The 15,711-nt window shown below is 37.2% G+C and overlaps 1 protein-coding gene across 2 annotated transcripts in view; it reads right to left on the reverse strand.

Moving 5' to 3' along the window:
• The window catches only part of LOC107712696 (coiled-coil domain-containing protein 30-like), a 20,473-nt gene extending 5,078 nt beyond the window's left edge, over positions 1-15,395 (reverse strand). Inside the window, exons 1-27 of one of the 2 annotated variants that reach the window (XM_016518018.1) lie at positions 15,153-15,395; positions 14,721-14,864; positions 12,852-13,031; positions 12,573-12,693; positions 11,150-11,340; positions 10,764-10,832; positions 9,900-10,053; positions 8,695-8,766; positions 6,877-6,992; positions 6,680-6,754; positions 6,482-6,546; positions 6,204-6,396; positions 6,032-6,121; positions 5,813-5,938; positions 5,529-5,666; positions 5,220-5,398; positions 4,838-5,060; positions 3,772-3,876; positions 3,427-3,597; positions 3,091-3,300; positions 2,855-3,012; positions 1,755-1,920; positions 1,546-1,667; positions 1,173-1,314; positions 958-1,094; positions 758-875; positions 589-653 (exon numbers count right to left, since the gene is read on the reverse strand). In XM_016518018.1, the coding sequence (XP_016373504.1) occupies positions 589-653; positions 758-875; positions 958-1,094; positions 1,173-1,314; positions 1,546-1,667; positions 1,755-1,920; positions 2,855-3,012; positions 3,091-3,300; positions 3,427-3,597; positions 3,772-3,876; positions 4,838-5,060; positions 5,220-5,398; positions 5,529-5,666; positions 5,813-5,938; positions 6,032-6,121; positions 6,204-6,396; positions 6,482-6,546; positions 6,680-6,754; positions 6,877-6,992; positions 8,695-8,766; positions 9,900-10,053; positions 10,764-10,832; positions 11,150-11,340; positions 12,573-12,693; positions 12,852-13,031; positions 14,721-14,735 (3,401 nt within the window). In that variant the 5' untranslated portion in view covers positions 14,736-14,864; positions 15,153-15,395. Of the gene's footprint in view, positions 1-588; positions 654-757; positions 876-957; positions 1,095-1,172; positions 1,315-1,545; positions 1,668-1,754; positions 1,921-2,854; positions 3,013-3,090; positions 3,301-3,426; positions 3,598-3,771; positions 3,877-4,837; positions 5,061-5,219; positions 5,399-5,528; positions 5,667-5,812; positions 5,939-6,031; positions 6,122-6,203; positions 6,397-6,481; positions 6,547-6,679; positions 6,755-6,876; positions 6,993-7,984; positions 8,050-8,165; positions 8,241-8,362; positions 8,479-8,694; positions 8,767-9,899; positions 10,054-10,527; positions 10,603-10,763; positions 10,833-11,149; positions 11,341-12,572; positions 12,694-12,851; positions 13,032-14,720; positions 14,865-15,152 lie in introns of both variants that reach the window. The other variant, XM_016518020.1, reaches the window with a different exon arrangement.
• Between the last annotated feature and the right edge of the window lie 316 nt (positions 15,396-15,711).

Below are 15,711 nucleotides of genomic sequence, written 5' to 3' on the forward strand. Positions count from 1 at the left end.
ATAATAGAGTAAAACAGTAATAGTCTGTTTAAGTATTAAAATGACAATTTTCTTTTTAAATATATTTTATATCCAGTATATATTCCTGCAATTGCAAAGCTGAATTTTCAGCAGCCATTACTTTAGTCTTCAGTGTCACATGATTCTTCAGAAATAATTCTAATATATTGATATCTTATTATTATCAACGTCGAAAACAGTTGTGCGGTTTAAAATATTTTTGTGGTAACCGTGACACATTTTTTCAGGATTCTTTAATGAATAGAACGTTTTAAAAAAGCATTTGTTTGAAATAGAAATCTTTTGTATCATTGTAAAATTAAAGTAAAAATCATTACTGTCACTTTTGACCAATTTAATGCATCCATGCTGAATTAAAGTATTAATTTCTTTTTTTTTTTAAATCTTACAGACCCCAAACTTGTGTATAGTGAATACTTAAATTAAGTAATAGTGTTCGTAATAGTGAAATTGACATTATATAACCCCAAATTTTGTGTATTATGTATTTTTGATTGGACTAGATTTTGGAACAGAAATATTGAGTAAGTTGGAAGGCAGAAAAAAAAAGATATTTCTGAATTATACCTTGGAGTTGATGTCCGCAGCTGGCTATCAGGATGAGCTCCAGAAGGAAACATTTTCTTGACCTCCTAAGACAGAAACACACACAAAATTGTAACATCAGTACAATCAAATAATTTAAAATGTTTATTTAAATACTAATAAAAAGAACAACTGCTAAATAAACGTGTACCTCAACAGTACACAGCGACTGAAGGTTTCTCAATGCGCGATCTAAAATTCCTATCTGATTGGCCAGTGTTAGAGTTTTTTCTTGCAGCTGTTTGTTTTCCATCTCCAGGAATTTAACTCTAAGAGAGTACAGGACAAAGAGATAGTTAGCATGCTTCTGTGCTTTCCTGATAGATGTGGAAGAGGCCATGAGATCTTTACCTCTGCTGGATGGTAGTGGCGGTCCTTAATCCATTGTTTCCCATCTCCTCAGCTTCACTTATTCGCTGCAGAAGTTCTCGCCTCTCCAGGAGGAGCTGGTCGTTTTCTTCTGTTGCAATCCTAATCCAGTCCTTCTCCTGCTCATAGTGTAATACACTCAAGACGAAGTGCAAGTTACGCATGTAGTGTTAAAGGTCAGATAAGAAAACACTCACTTTCTCTGAGAGACTTGTCGCAAGAGCCAGATCGTTCTCTAACTGCTGGATCCTGTGCTCATGTTGGGTGACTGTCTTCATGAAGATCTGTTTAGCTCTGCACAACTTGGTTTTGTGCTGAGACTGTTTCTCGTTGTATCTCCTGCAGAACATGAGTTTCACCATTTCATATTAACACACTGCATTTAATATTTGTACTTTTAATCTAGTGAAATCTCTCAACTCCAACTGCCCAAAATCTCCAAACTGGCTCTGGCTTTCTTTAACTAGCATCGACTCCTCCAGACTACAAATCAGGGCAAAAATCTAAATAAAAGTCATGTAGCGTATTCCAGCCTTTAGACTACAATGTCCACTCAGTAAAGAATGATACCTGATGTTAGTGTCAAGCTGTTGAATGACCAGCTTCAGTTCCTCCTGCAGTCTCTCAGACTCATGCTGGGAAGACAGCAGCTGTTCTTCCAGCCTGTGGCAGCTCTTCTGACTGCTTCTCTGCTGCAGGACACATTGGTAGTTCATGGTCAGGAGCTCCACTGACCCATCATTTCATCAGAATTCAGATTCAGTTGAGACCCCACAAACCTCTTCTCTAGCTGTGTTAAGTTCACTCTCCAGCACCTGCAGCCGCATCTCCAGCTCCTGTGTGCGGTGAGACATCTCTGAGTTGCTGCGTGTCAGAGTGGCCTCCTTCGCCCGCAATGAGCGCACCTGCTGCTGGAGTTCCTCATCTTTCTGCTGAAATAATTTCCTGTCAGAAAACACAAAGTCATCTTAAAGTCCACTACAAGTATATTGGCTTGTGATTAGTGTTAATTTAGTTCATTTTTGTTATTTTTATGATGAAAAATATCTGTTGACAACCTTTTTCCCATGATCAAGATGAGACGAAGACGAGGTGACACGGACAATATTAAACACTGTATCAACATGCAATATAATTGACGAAAAAAGACGAGACTAAAATGTAGTTAAAAAATATAAACTCTCTAAACGCAAAATCTTTATACTTTCTCAAACAAACAAAAAAAGAAAAAGAAGAAGTATAGACCTCCAAGAGTTTTCATGTTTGGGTTTGCCAGTTTAAATCCCCCATCAGAGATTTGCTCTTAAAAAACAAGATTTTCTGCCCTGTGTTTTAAATCATCTTCACAACCTGGCAACCATGAGCACACACTCTCTCTACACTGCAGAAAATGTCCAGATGACCTGAAAAAATTGATAAACATGCATGTTGGAGTTTAGTGATATACACTGAGATATTCTGCTCAAATTGAAGTGTAATACAAAACATCAATATCATTTTTGGGATTTCATTGATTTAATCTATTGGAATTAATATTAGGCATTTCACTGTTTTAGCTTTTGACTTTTACCAGTTTTGATAATGTAGAGAGTGTGTTCATTCATATGACAATTTAACTAAATGAGGTAAAATAACCTTATATAAAACTGATTTCTATATTTCTACAAGAATTGCAACTATTTTGTGTGTATTTGTTTAACCACTATGCAGCATGACTATAATATGACAATTTTTTCATTGACTAAAACTCGTAGACTTTTTCCAGACTCAACTAAAACTTGACTAAAGATGATAATAACTAAAAAGAACATTTGACAGGACTAAATTAAAAAACACCTGCCAAAATGAGCACTAATTGTGACACAGTGACCTGTCAGACCTCTGTAGTTGCTCCTGTTGCAGTCGGGCTCTGAGGGCAGACAGGTTATCAGACAAATCTCTGGTGTCTCTCTCCAGTTTGCTGGTCTCTCCCGCTCTGGCCTCCTCTAGACGCAGCTGGTGCAGTGTGTTCTTCAGTTGCTGCTGCAGTTCTACAACCTGCAAAGATGTTAAAGTAACAAGTTCTTCATAACTGCTATACTACTGAAGAAATTCAAATCTGCTCTAAACACACACCTTCTTGTCAGCAGCAATCACACGTGCTCTCTCGGAATTAAGCTCCTCCATCAAGCTGCTGTTAGTCTGTCGGTTCCGAGCGCTTCTGGCCACCTCCAGCTCCAGATCTCTGACCCTCTGCTGGAGTCTCTCCAGCTCTGCCACATGTCCTGTTGCGCTCCCCTCCAGCTGGGCTACTTTGGCCTGGGCCTGCTTCAGCTCCGCACACAGCTATCAGGAGCAGAAACATAAGGTTTCCGAGCATTAAAATCAACAGAACAACATTCATACATTTTAAGTGTAACTTAAGGGTCCAAATACTTTCTGGCACCCGGCACAAGTGTTTTTTTTTTTTACCTTGATCTTCTCCTGGTCTAGGAGTGCACTGTGTCTCTTAAGGTCTAGATTTTTCTCTCTCTCATAGCGCAGCTCTCTCTCAGCAGAAGTGAAGAGATGCTGGGTTCTCTGCAGGTCCTGTCTCAGCTGTTTGTTCTCCTCTCCCTTCTGTTGGAGCAGTGAGTCTTGAGCCTGTGGACAATCACATAATGGTCACGTTATATATGACAAACAGGGAGAACATAAAAAAACAATTGTGTTATAATAACATGAATAAAATTAAGAATGTTTTGTGCATGAATAAAAGTAAAAATGAATGTGAATATGTTTGTGTGGGTGTATGGGTGACTGGAGAGCAGGGCTGACCTTAGCCTTGGCCTGTGCTTCACTGATCTGGGCCTGCAGGGCCAGCTGTCTCTCCTCCTCCAGGGTGGAGTGTAGCTTTCTCATCTCTGACTTCACACTGGCCAGCTAGAGGAGCAGCACATAACATCAAAAAGTTTACACATGACTCCAAGCAAACAGCCTAATACCCCATATACACTACCATTCAAAAGTTTGGGGTCAGCAATTGGTTGTTGGGGTCAGCAATTGGTGGTGGTTGAGGAGAGATATTTATCCTTTAAATATCTCTAATTTGATGAACGTAATATACGTGATAGAAAGTAAATGTAAGAAACAGAAAATAGAATTTTATTTTTATGTTTATGTGAAGTGTATGCAATGTTTATTTAACTTGAAAAATTTCAACATTAAGTTGATACATGAATTTGCATTGAATTAAAAACATTAAAAACAACACGAGAAAAAAAGGGGAAAAAATAATGACTTTGCCTCCTCATTTCAGAACATGAATTAGACAAGAATGAGAACCAGAACAAAGACAAATTAAATTGATCAAAAGAAACAGTAAATACATTTATAATGTTACAAAAGATTTCTATTTTAAATAAATGCTGTTGTTTTGAACTTTCTATTTTGTAATGTATGTACAAAAACAGTTTCCACAAAAATATTAAGCAACACAATTGATTTCAATATTGATAAGGAGAAATGTTTCTTGATGACCAAATCAGCATATTAGAATGATTTCTGAAGAATCATGTGACACTGAAGACTGGAGGAGTGATGCTGAAAATTCAGCTTTGCCATCACAGAAAAAAAAAATCACGTTTTAAAAAATATTTTACTGTATTTTTTATCAAATTAATGCAGCCTTGGTGATCTTAAGAGACTCTTTTCAAAAACATAAAAATAAATCTTAACCACAAACTGTTGAACAGTAATGTAAAAAGTATTCAGGAACGTGGTCATTTAGATATAATGGTATTTCACCAGCCTAGATCTTTAAAATATCAGGCTACACTGCCCCTAAAAATCCACAGGGCCAACCAAGCATAATTGAAAGAAACACCTTATAAAGGAATCCTACCTGACAAAGCCCATCATCCTCTGCAGCGGGATTGTGGTTGGCCATGTGCTCCTGTGATGCTTTGGGTATCTGCTCTCTAGCATACTGGAGCTGCTGTTTCACATGCAGGAGCTCCAGACTGAGTCTCTCCCTCTCACCGTCAGTCTCAAGCCTCTCGTGGGCTTTCTCACTGAGCTCCTTCTGTAGCTGCATCACATGCCCGCGCTTCTCCATCAGCTCATCCCTAACACATAGACACGGAACATCTTACGACATGCTTTCTACAGAGACAAGGCGCTTCTATTGAAGATGGGATAATGTCAGCTACATTGAACAAAAAACACTGTCATACAGAGACGAAAAAGCAGGAAAATAGTGATGCATCTGTGAAAGGGTGTCTTACCTTAGAGCGTTGTGCTCCTTCTCCAGTCGAGTCAGTTCTGTTCTCAGCTTGTCCACCATAGAATTAAGCTCTGCCACCTGTCCCCTGCTGTCTCTCAGGTCCTCTTCGGCCCGGCTGTTCTCTGTCTGAAGTGTCAGGTTGTCCTGGAGTCGTGTCTGAGCACGCTCCAACTGGGCCACCTGCAGAGTACAAACATAGCCTCAGTGAGTATTTGCAAGCTACAGGAAGTATATCTCAGCATCCTAACAACAAATGGATTGCATTCTTTGCGATATAACCCTATAACTTAATGACCTTAATTTTTATTACCTTCTCTTCCAAAATTCCTTTTTCTCCTTTAATCTGCGTGAGGTTCTTGTTAAGTGTCTTCCCTTGTCGACATTCTACCTCTAGTCTCTGGACCTCCACACGTAATTTCTTCAGCTCCTCATGGTCTCTTTGCATGACCTGTCCTCAAAATAACCATGTGGCATTTATGGTTTCAGATCACTTTATTATAATTCTACTAAACAAATTCATAGTGCAATATGAATAACTTTCCAGGACTTTTAAATGTCTATTTTATGATTAGTCATGTGTGACAATGACATTACCTCTTTTTCCGTTTTGAGAGCAGCTTTGGCTACAGACAGATCCACCTCCAGCTGTTTCCTCCAACCTTTTTCTTCAGCAAGTCGACCCTCGAGGAACTTAAGTCTTTCTTGAACACTCTCGCTAAGCTTTGGATTAAAAGATCATGAAAATATCATTTCTCCTACCACAAAATCAGAGGGTACGAATAAGGGGCTTTTTCACATTGTCTTAACCTTTACCTCAGACTCAGTCCCACGAACCTGATCTTCATTTTTCTTCTCAGGTTTCTTACTATTTCTCTTACTCAGTTCTTCCTCAATACTTTTAATCTAGAACCAAAATCAGAGTCACTGTCAACATTCAGGTGGTTACTTATCAAGTTCAGCCCCACGTCGATGGCTAAAAACACACCTTTCTCTGTAACCCCTCTATCACACACTCATGACGTTCCCGCTCCTTTTTCACTGTGTTCTGCGCCTCTCCCAGCAGCGCCTCCAGCTCTTCATTGCGCTCCACCAGCTCCTCGTGTTCCCGCTGCTGCTTCTGCAACCTCCTCTCCAGCTCTCGCAGACGGCTGTCCTTATCTTCAGACTCTCTCCGACACCTGCCGACACCCAACTGCCATATCAGCATCTTTAAATCAATGGCATGTACAACTTTAAGTACGATAAAAGAAGACAAAGCTTCACCTTTTGTGGAGTGTCTCATCCTCTGCATCCAGTGATGGATCAGGATTGACGTTATTCCCAACACCCTGACAAAAAAAACATCTGTAAAGTGCTTTCAGATGAAACTATACAAATATTAAAATACTTGTGTATATAATATATGCATATGCAAATATATAACCCTTTAGGAGATTTTAATAGTGTGTAATGTATATGTACCTGTGTAGAATTTCTTTTATTGTGCTCTAATGTCACTTTGATCCCTTGATCTGAGTGCAGCTTTGATTGTTCAACCTGTGGCACACCCAAAATGGCAAATTATATAATTTATCTGTTTGCAAATAAGACTGCTTTGAAATAAAAGAATGCTTTGCTATCTGATAAGGTAGTGGCAGTTCAAAAAAAATTATTCTTGCCAGTTTAAGAAGAGTCCTCCTCTCTGTGTCCAAGGAGCGAACTCTATCCCTTAGAACACAAATCTCACTATCCAGTCTTTCATTGCGTTCCTTGGCCTTCTGCAGCTCCACCATATCTGTCCAACATGTGGATTACAACCAGAACACATCATTTGAAATGTTTTTTATGTTTTGTCTGGTTTGTTCGGTCTTTATTTACAGCTCTTTGTCTACACTGTAATTTTTTAAGTGTTTTATAAATAAATTTGAATATTGTCGTAAACCATGAGCAAATATGATTAGTTTTTAAAGAGACACGTGATATCTTGCTGCAGTATCAGACACAATCTCACCACCCTGTTTAAGCTTGTCCACTTCCTGTTTCAACTGCTCCACTTCCTCCCCAGTTTTCTACAGGTCAGGTACTGAAATTTAAATTTTGTTTTGAGTTTACATTAAGCGCTAAGGCAAAATTGCAAACAAATATTTTAAACTAGATTTTTACATTTTTTAAAGATGACATAAGTGATGCTTGGTCATGTAAAAGGTGAAAATAGCTAGTCTAGTTGCATATAAAAACATAATAATTACTAGAGATGCACAACATAATGGAAACATATTGGTTGTTTTTTAATTTATTGGCATCAGTTAATATTCAATATTTAACTGTTCATACTCATCACTTATATTTTCACATTCAGATTATATTACCATTACTGTCATCTAACACTAATTTAAAAGTTAATCTTTAAAAAGAATTAACACAAATGCAATCTTTAACAAATCTCAAAATGAATATCCACTTTTCTTACAGCACATTATAATGTTTTGATCCCCAAATTCACATGTAGCAATTACAAAGTACTGATTTTAATTTTTATCCCGCTCCTCTTTCGCTGCATTCTGCGCCTCCCCCAGCAGCGCCTCCAGCTCCTCATTCCTCTCCACCAGCTCCTCATGCTCACGCTGCTGCTTCTGCAACCTCCTCTCCAGCTCTCGCAGACGACTGTCCTTATCTTCAGACACTCTCTGACACCTGCCATCATAAAACTGCCATATCAGCATCTTTAAAGAGTGGAAGCAATGACATGTAGAACTTTTAGTACTATAAAAGAAGACAAAGCTTCACCTTTTGTGGAGTATCTCATCCTCTACATCCAGTGATGGATCAGGATTGACATTATTCCCAACACCCTGACAAAAAAGCATTCGGAAGGCTCTCAAAGGAAACTATTCAAATATTAAATTACCTGTGTCATGTAATATATGCAAACTAGTGCTTTTAAGACCGTAATAGTATGAATATCTACCTGTGTAGAGTGTATTTTATTGTGTTCTAAAGGTACGCTGATCCCTTGATCCAAGTTCAGCTTTGATTGTTCAACCTGTGGCACACCCAAAATGGCAAATTATATAATTTATCTGTTTGCAAATAAGACTGCTTTGAAATAAAAGAATGCTTTGCTATCTGATAAGGTAGTGGCAGTTCAAAAAAAATTATTCTTGCCAGTTTAAGAAGAGTCCTCCTCTCTGTGTCCAGGGAACGAACTCTATCCCTCAGCACACGAATCTCACTATCCAGTCTTTCATTGTGTTCCTTGGCCTTCTGCAGCTCCACCATATCTGTCCAACATGTGGATTACAACCAGAACACATCATTTGAAATGTTTTTTATGTTTTGTCTGGTTTGTTCGGTCTTTATTTACAGCTCTTTGTCTACACTGTAATTTTTTAAGTGTTTTATAAATAAATTTGAATATTGTCGTAAACCATGAGCAAATATGATTAGTTTTTAAAGAGACACGTGATATCTTGCTGCAGTATCAGACACAATCTCACCACACTGTTTAAGCTTGTCCACTTCCTGTTTCAACTGCTCCACTTCCTCCCCAGTTTTCTGCAGGTCAGGTACTGAAATTTAAATTTTGTTTTGAGTTTACATTAAGCGCTAAGGCAAAATTGCAAACAAATATTTAAAACTAGATTTTTACATTTTTTAAAGATGACATAAGTGATGCTTGGTCATGTAAAAGGTGAAAATAGCTAGTCTAGTTGCATATAAAAACATAATAATTACTAGAGATGCACAACATAATGGAAACATATTGGTTGTTTTTTAATTTATTGGCATCAGTTAATATTCAATATTTAACTGTTCATACTCATCACTTATATTTTCACATTCAGATTATATTACCATTACTGTCATCTAACACTAATTTAAAAGTTAATCTTTAAAAAGAATTAACACAAATGCAATCTTTAACAAATCTCAAAATGAATATCCACTTTTCTTACAGCACATTATAATGTTTTGATCCCCAAATTCACATGTAGCAATTACAAAGTACTGATTTTAATTTTTATTGTTTTTTTATTTAAACTACTGTTCAAACATTTGGGGTCAGTTTTGAAAGAAATTAGTAATTTCATATAGCAAGGACAGAGTAAATTGATCAAAAATGACAGTAAAGAGGTGTAATGTTACAAAAGATTTCTATTCCAAATAAAAGCTTTTGAACTTTCTATTCAAAGAATCCTAAAAATTTAAAAAATGTAGTGTCTATCAATAACACTGCCTTCAATATTAATAATAATAATAATAATAATAATAAAAGTTGATCACCAAATCAGCATATTAGAATGATTTCTGAAGGATCATGTGACACTGAAGACTGAAGTAATTGCTGCTGAAAATTCAGCTTTGTCACCACAGATATAAATTTAATTAAAAAAAAATACTCAAATAGAAAACAGTAATTTCATATTGTAATAATACTACAGTAAAACAATGTTACTGTTTTACTGTATTTTAGATCAAATAAATGCATCCTTTGTGAGCATAAGATACTTCAAAAAATATATACATACAATACCATTCATTCAATACTTCATAGAAGTATATTATAGAATTTTCAATATCAGTCATTTATCAGTTATCAGCCATAACATGAAAATAATTCTCATCAGCTTATCGATACTATCACAGCATCATTAATAATTACCGTTAGGGCTTTTTTAAGCTGAATGCTGAATTTACTTACCACACACGTTTTGGACCTTACGAGCGAGATCTAGTTCATCCGTCAGGTGGCGAATCTCTTTATGTGCCATAGCAAGACGACTCGATGCCTCTTCCAGATCCCTCTCCAGCCTCTGGCACACTGTGCATTCTCTGTTGAACTCTTCACTGTGGTCCTACAGAGGACAGAGTTTTCAGTGAGATGTAAACCCGGTTTTACTCTGTGGATAAGCAAGGAGCATGTCAGCATTCATGCGTTTTTAACATGCATGAGCCACAGGTGAAGCTGAATGTGGATCATGTTCCAGTGTGAACAGAGTTTAATATGCACCTGCTCCCTTATAACCATCAGAGACAACTATACTAACACTGGTTAGTAACCACCCTGAATCAAAGGATCCATAGTGATGTTAGGGTCCAGAGTGAAAATAAGAGAAGTTAATGTGATCATGCTAAGCTCAGAATGTGAGAGGATATTGTTATTCTCTGCATTGTGTTCAACCAAGGCATGCATTATTTCATGAGGTGACCACGGAGCTGCCCTAATCTGCTTTAAGTGGATCATCCTCTCAAGGACAATACAGAAAGGTTCCACCTCTCTTGATTTACACTTCTGTCATGCCTTTTTTATGAGTCCAATCGAAACGTACAGGAAGGTTCTGTGCTCTTAGTGTAGCCTTGCGCACACCAAAGAACTTCCTCCAAGGACTCTGAACTGATGATTCCTGTCCATTTAGGGAGGGACAAAGAATCAGGAGAAATTATGATGCAGAACATATTAAGAGATGGACAATGAAAAACTTAAATATAGATAAATGGGATTTGACTTCAGCACGCTGCTTTCGAAGTTGCTTCCTGTTCATGAGACACTCTGAGATCTTCTCACCTTATTCATGTTTTCCTTTTGCTGCCTGAGGTCCTCTTCCAATGTGTGACGCATATGATCCAGCTCTTCCTGATTTCCATAAGAGAGGAGATATTAAAAAGACCATAAAACTAATGAGCCACAACTGAGGTATTACTAGGAGAAGGCTCCACATTTTTAACACATATATTTCATATTCAATATTATCATGTTAATATGTACATTTTATGCATTTGGCAGATGCTTTAATCCAAAGTGCATTCAAGGTATAGATTATCAGTAGGGGAATGTTGCTATAGGCACAGCATTTTCTGTATAAATAAAATTGAGATAGTATAACGGTCTACCTGTTGACCTACAACTTTATGAAAGCTATTACTGAAATGAGGTTGTATTTCTCATAGTACCTGAAGATGCACCTCTCTGAGGTTGCCGGTGAGGGTCTGGGTGTCCAGTTTTCTTTCCGCAGCCTCCAGTCTCTCCATCAGAGTGACTCTCTCCACCAGCAGATAGGCCACCTGCTCACTGGCACTGCTCTGGCTGATCTCTGCTAGACCCTCCTGCTCCAGCATCTCCACCACCTCCTTACACTGGGAGTCTGACACATAAAACATGAATAAAGACCACTTCCTAGACTATAAGGACATTGTGCAGAATGCAAGAGCTATGTTCTGCACTGAATACTAGAGTACTACTTACTGTATACAGTGTAGTATGCACTAAATACTGCAAACTATTTTTTATCACCTCAGAAATAGTTATTTTGCATTTTTAATCCAATTCTGTATATAAATTGTTATTTTTAAATTAAATTAAATTGAAAAAAAGTTAATTGAAATAAAGCTCAAATAAAAAAAACTTTAAAAATACAATGAAAAACTTAAACTTAAATGAAAATGAGAAATGTTGCCTTGGCAACTAACTGAAATAAAGTAAGTTCAAAGGCCTGTTTCCGACAAAGATGATAACTATAACGATAACTATAATAACCATTCTAATTTTGGAGAGAATAGGGAAGTGCACACCACAACTATAACGATAATGACACAAAGGAACAATGATTTTTTTTTCCAGCTGATGAACAACAAAAACATTCACAGCCAATCAGAATCCACAGATTTTAAAGAGCTTAAGCATTTAAAGCAACAGACAACATTACAGCAGCATGTTAAATATTCAGAACATTAATGTCTGTTGGTGTAGGACACCAATATGCTGTAGTTATTGTTATAGTTATCTTTATAGTTATTGTTCTTGGTGTGAACAGGCCTTGTTGAAGTTGAAGTACTAAAAAAAACTAAAACTGAAATAAAAATAAATAAATCAAATAAATAGAAATATAAAAAACTAAATGAGAAAATATAAATGTGAAAAAAATTATAAAAATGACAAAAGAACTTAAAATTATTAAAACAAACTTAAGTTAAAATGAAAATATAAAAATAAAAAACACTATAATAGTATGCAAATAATATTAAAATAACACTGGTAAAAACACTTTAAGTCTTGGTTGTCAGATCAAGAAAATTATGGCTGATATTACTTCCAGGTCCAGGTCCAGCCAAGCACATTGCATTGTGGGATACAGTATTCTACACAGCATGCTCTATAATATACTGTACATTTGACAAATGTAATAGCTGATCTATAAGTTCTATGCATACAGAATATTTACATACTGTGCACACTGCAGAATGCTGTATGCATACTTATATTTAGTACACAAGTATGCACAATGTGGAAACAGTATAAGTAGCATGCAACCAAACTACTCACTGACCAAACTTAGACCACAATCTTTTTTTTTTTTATAAGTATGTTAAAACTCACCCTGTTGGTGTTTCATTAGAGCGAGCTCAGCACGGAGCTGTTCACTGTCCCGTTCGTACTCCGCTGTAAGAGATTCCCGCTCCTCCAGCATGTTTCGAATATGCTCCACGTAATTTTCCACCTTGAAAAAACCCATCAAACAACCACACAACACAGCAGAAGCATTAGCTACAGAAGCAGTTTGTTTTAGTCAGGAAACAGTCTCGTCATGTTACAGTGCTGATGATGCAGACCATCATTAGCTATTCTTTAGGGTGGGTGGATCATCTGCTGGCTCACCTCTCTCATCTCGCTGGCCTGCTGTGTCCGTAAAGTCTGCAGGACTTCAGTGGCTGCGCTCAGGCTGCCCTCACTGCGCTGGAGCAAATGCCACAGGTGCAGCTCACGCTCCTCTACTGAAGCCTCAGGGGACACACCGTCCCTCTGCAAGCGGAGGGTGAGCTCGTCCAGCTCCTTCTCCTTAGAACGAAACAAAACAATGAGCCTTCTTTTTTCTTGATGAGGCCTGGGTTACCCGACACCGTCTTCAGCACTCTGTCACCCTGTCAACAGCACATCTAATTGCTTGGTGTTAAGTATAACTCAAAAGGTGCCTAATATCTCACTATACTGTCTCATTAAGCAGTGTTTCTTAAATGGGGGGTCAGGACCTACTAGGAGGCCTTTAAACTTTTAAAGGTGCTGCAAAATGTTTTAGAATGATTCTAAAGAAATTCAATTTGATTAACATTTGTATTCTGCATATAGATCAGCAGTTCTCAACCACTGCAAACCTCAGCAAACTACCAAGGGGACCACAAGATGCTTACGATGATTTAAAATGAGACAAAACAAGATTTTAAATAAGATAAAACAACTGTAAATCAAGATGAAAGCTGGCATTCTATTTTTGTTGTTATCATTTTGTATTTTTAATATAATTTAAAATAATTTGAATTTATAGTAATTCTATATCAACAGTGTAATTAAAAAACAAGCAGCTTTGTTATTACAGCAGAGCCTACATGGGCGGCCTTCGAATATTGTCGTGGACAAATGGGGGCCTTAGAGTCAAAAAGTTGAAACTTTCTGTAACATAATTTAAGCAGAGATACAAGAAGAAATATTGTGTGTAGGAACTTGAGGTTACAAAAGATTGAGAATTACTGTCATAAAGTTATTTCATTAGATGCATTAATAAAGTACAGATTATTACACCTGTTGAAATGAAAAACACCATCCCCTGTGTAGTGAAGCAACAAGTCTTTTTTTGTCAAATTGTCTGACAAAATAATTACCATTACAAGCAAATTACATGATCTCCATGAACTAACCTTTAATGCATATTAGGGCTGAACGATTAATTGCATTTGCGATAATATCGCGATATGAAAAATTTCGATTTTTCGATCGCAGAGGCTGCGATTACACGGTCACGTTACAGGCGAGAGTAAAGAGGTGTGTTCGACTTGAAGATCAGATCGGTGTATGACATCAAAGTACGGCGAGCGAGAGAAAGCATAAGGAGACGTCCACGCTCTCTTATAGCTCTGGCAGTACTTTGATGACACACACCTATCGGTCTAAGCAGCGCAGCTTCAAGACGAGCGCGGGCCATCAGCAGAAAAAGAAAAGAAATAAGTAAACAGCCAAAGGACGTAACTTAGAATGGGAGATGGATCGGTTTGTGAAAGCGAAGAGAAAAGCCATAGATGAAGTCGCACAGACCCAGGCAGGTGCTGGCCATTCAAAAGCTAAATGCAGAAAATATGACGAGGCATATCTTGCTCTCGGCTTCACTCACCGTGTCTATACCGGACGCTACAGTTGTCACATCAGTCAATATACTGTGATTGTAGTTGTTAAATAAAAATGTCATTCATATCAATTCATGCATCACCTAATTTCATCGTAACATATAGGCCTGGCCTACAGAAAAGAACATTTATGTTTAATCTATATAATATTGTGTTGGTCATACTATACAATGATTTATAGCTTGTCTTTGTTGAATAATACAGAACATAAAGAGCTTTTAAAAAAAAAATTGCATATTAAATCGCAATCGCAATATTGGTAAAAAAAAAATCGCAATTAGATTATTTTCCAAAATCGTTCAGCCCTAATGCATATGTCATATTTATAAATATAAAAAAGACGACACCATACCTCTCTTTTTTCCATGGCCGACTACAGCTCAACAGGAGTCCGTACATCACTTGCAAATTAGCCAAGAGTTTTTATGGGAACAAAGTTTAGATTGTGGTTTCCAGCATTTGCCTCCGCCCATGGCAGTCTCTGACCTAATCATCACTTTATTACAAAACAAGAAAAGCATAAAACACAACTCGCCGTGTTACAGAAGTCTGCATGCCTTTAAATGGAAGACAATACAGCTTAAGCAACAACCTTTATATACTAATAACACTGCAACTGTAACAAATGACATACACTTGATCTTCTGCATAATCCATTATCATCCGTCATCAAATGTTTCTATCACATATTCATAATTTATCTGCAGTCACGGGTGTATTTGACAAAAATAATGTTTCTTCGGGCTATACTAGATTTTTTTTCTGCAATATAAAGTTTCCAAACCTTAACACAATCCAGTCCACTAACTTTGGCTAACGGGCTAGTTCGCATGTATTATGCATGAGCTTCTTTTCATATCCAGCAGACGCCTGTAAAAAATAAAACAAATTACGATTGTCGTTGTCCTTCAGAATCGATTTGAAACAGTTAATGATGTCTGTATGTTTGCAAATATTGATGCAACAGTAGAGTGTCGTATCTCCTGAGGCCTACCTAGTGTTTTGTTGCAGCTGCTCGCAGTAGCTTGGACCGAGCGCCTAGGCAACGGGTTAAACCATTGCGGACAAAGAGGGGGGAGAAGGCTGCGCTGAGAAGTTTGAGGTTTCACATCAGCCCAGCAGATGGCGGTGTTTGCTCTATAAAGCAATAAGCCACCAAAAAGTAAAGTGTACATACAACACTGAATGATTGATCCGTTCAATTAATATTTTTGTTATATTAAAATAAAGTAATTTATACATTTTATATCATTCATAATCATTAGCATTGATACACTACCGAGGGGAAAATTAAGATGTGTTCCAAGGCTGCATTTATTTGATTAAAAATAATAAATAATATT

This window comes from Sinocyclocheilus rhinocerous, unplaced genomic scaffold, assembly GCF_001515625.1.
Source record: "Sinocyclocheilus rhinocerous isolate Xijiao unplaced genomic scaffold, SAMN03320098_v1.1 scaffold418, whole genome shotgun sequence".
In the NCBI taxonomy this organism is placed as follows: Eukaryota; Metazoa; Chordata; class Actinopteri; order Cypriniformes; family Cyprinidae; genus Sinocyclocheilus; species Sinocyclocheilus rhinocerous.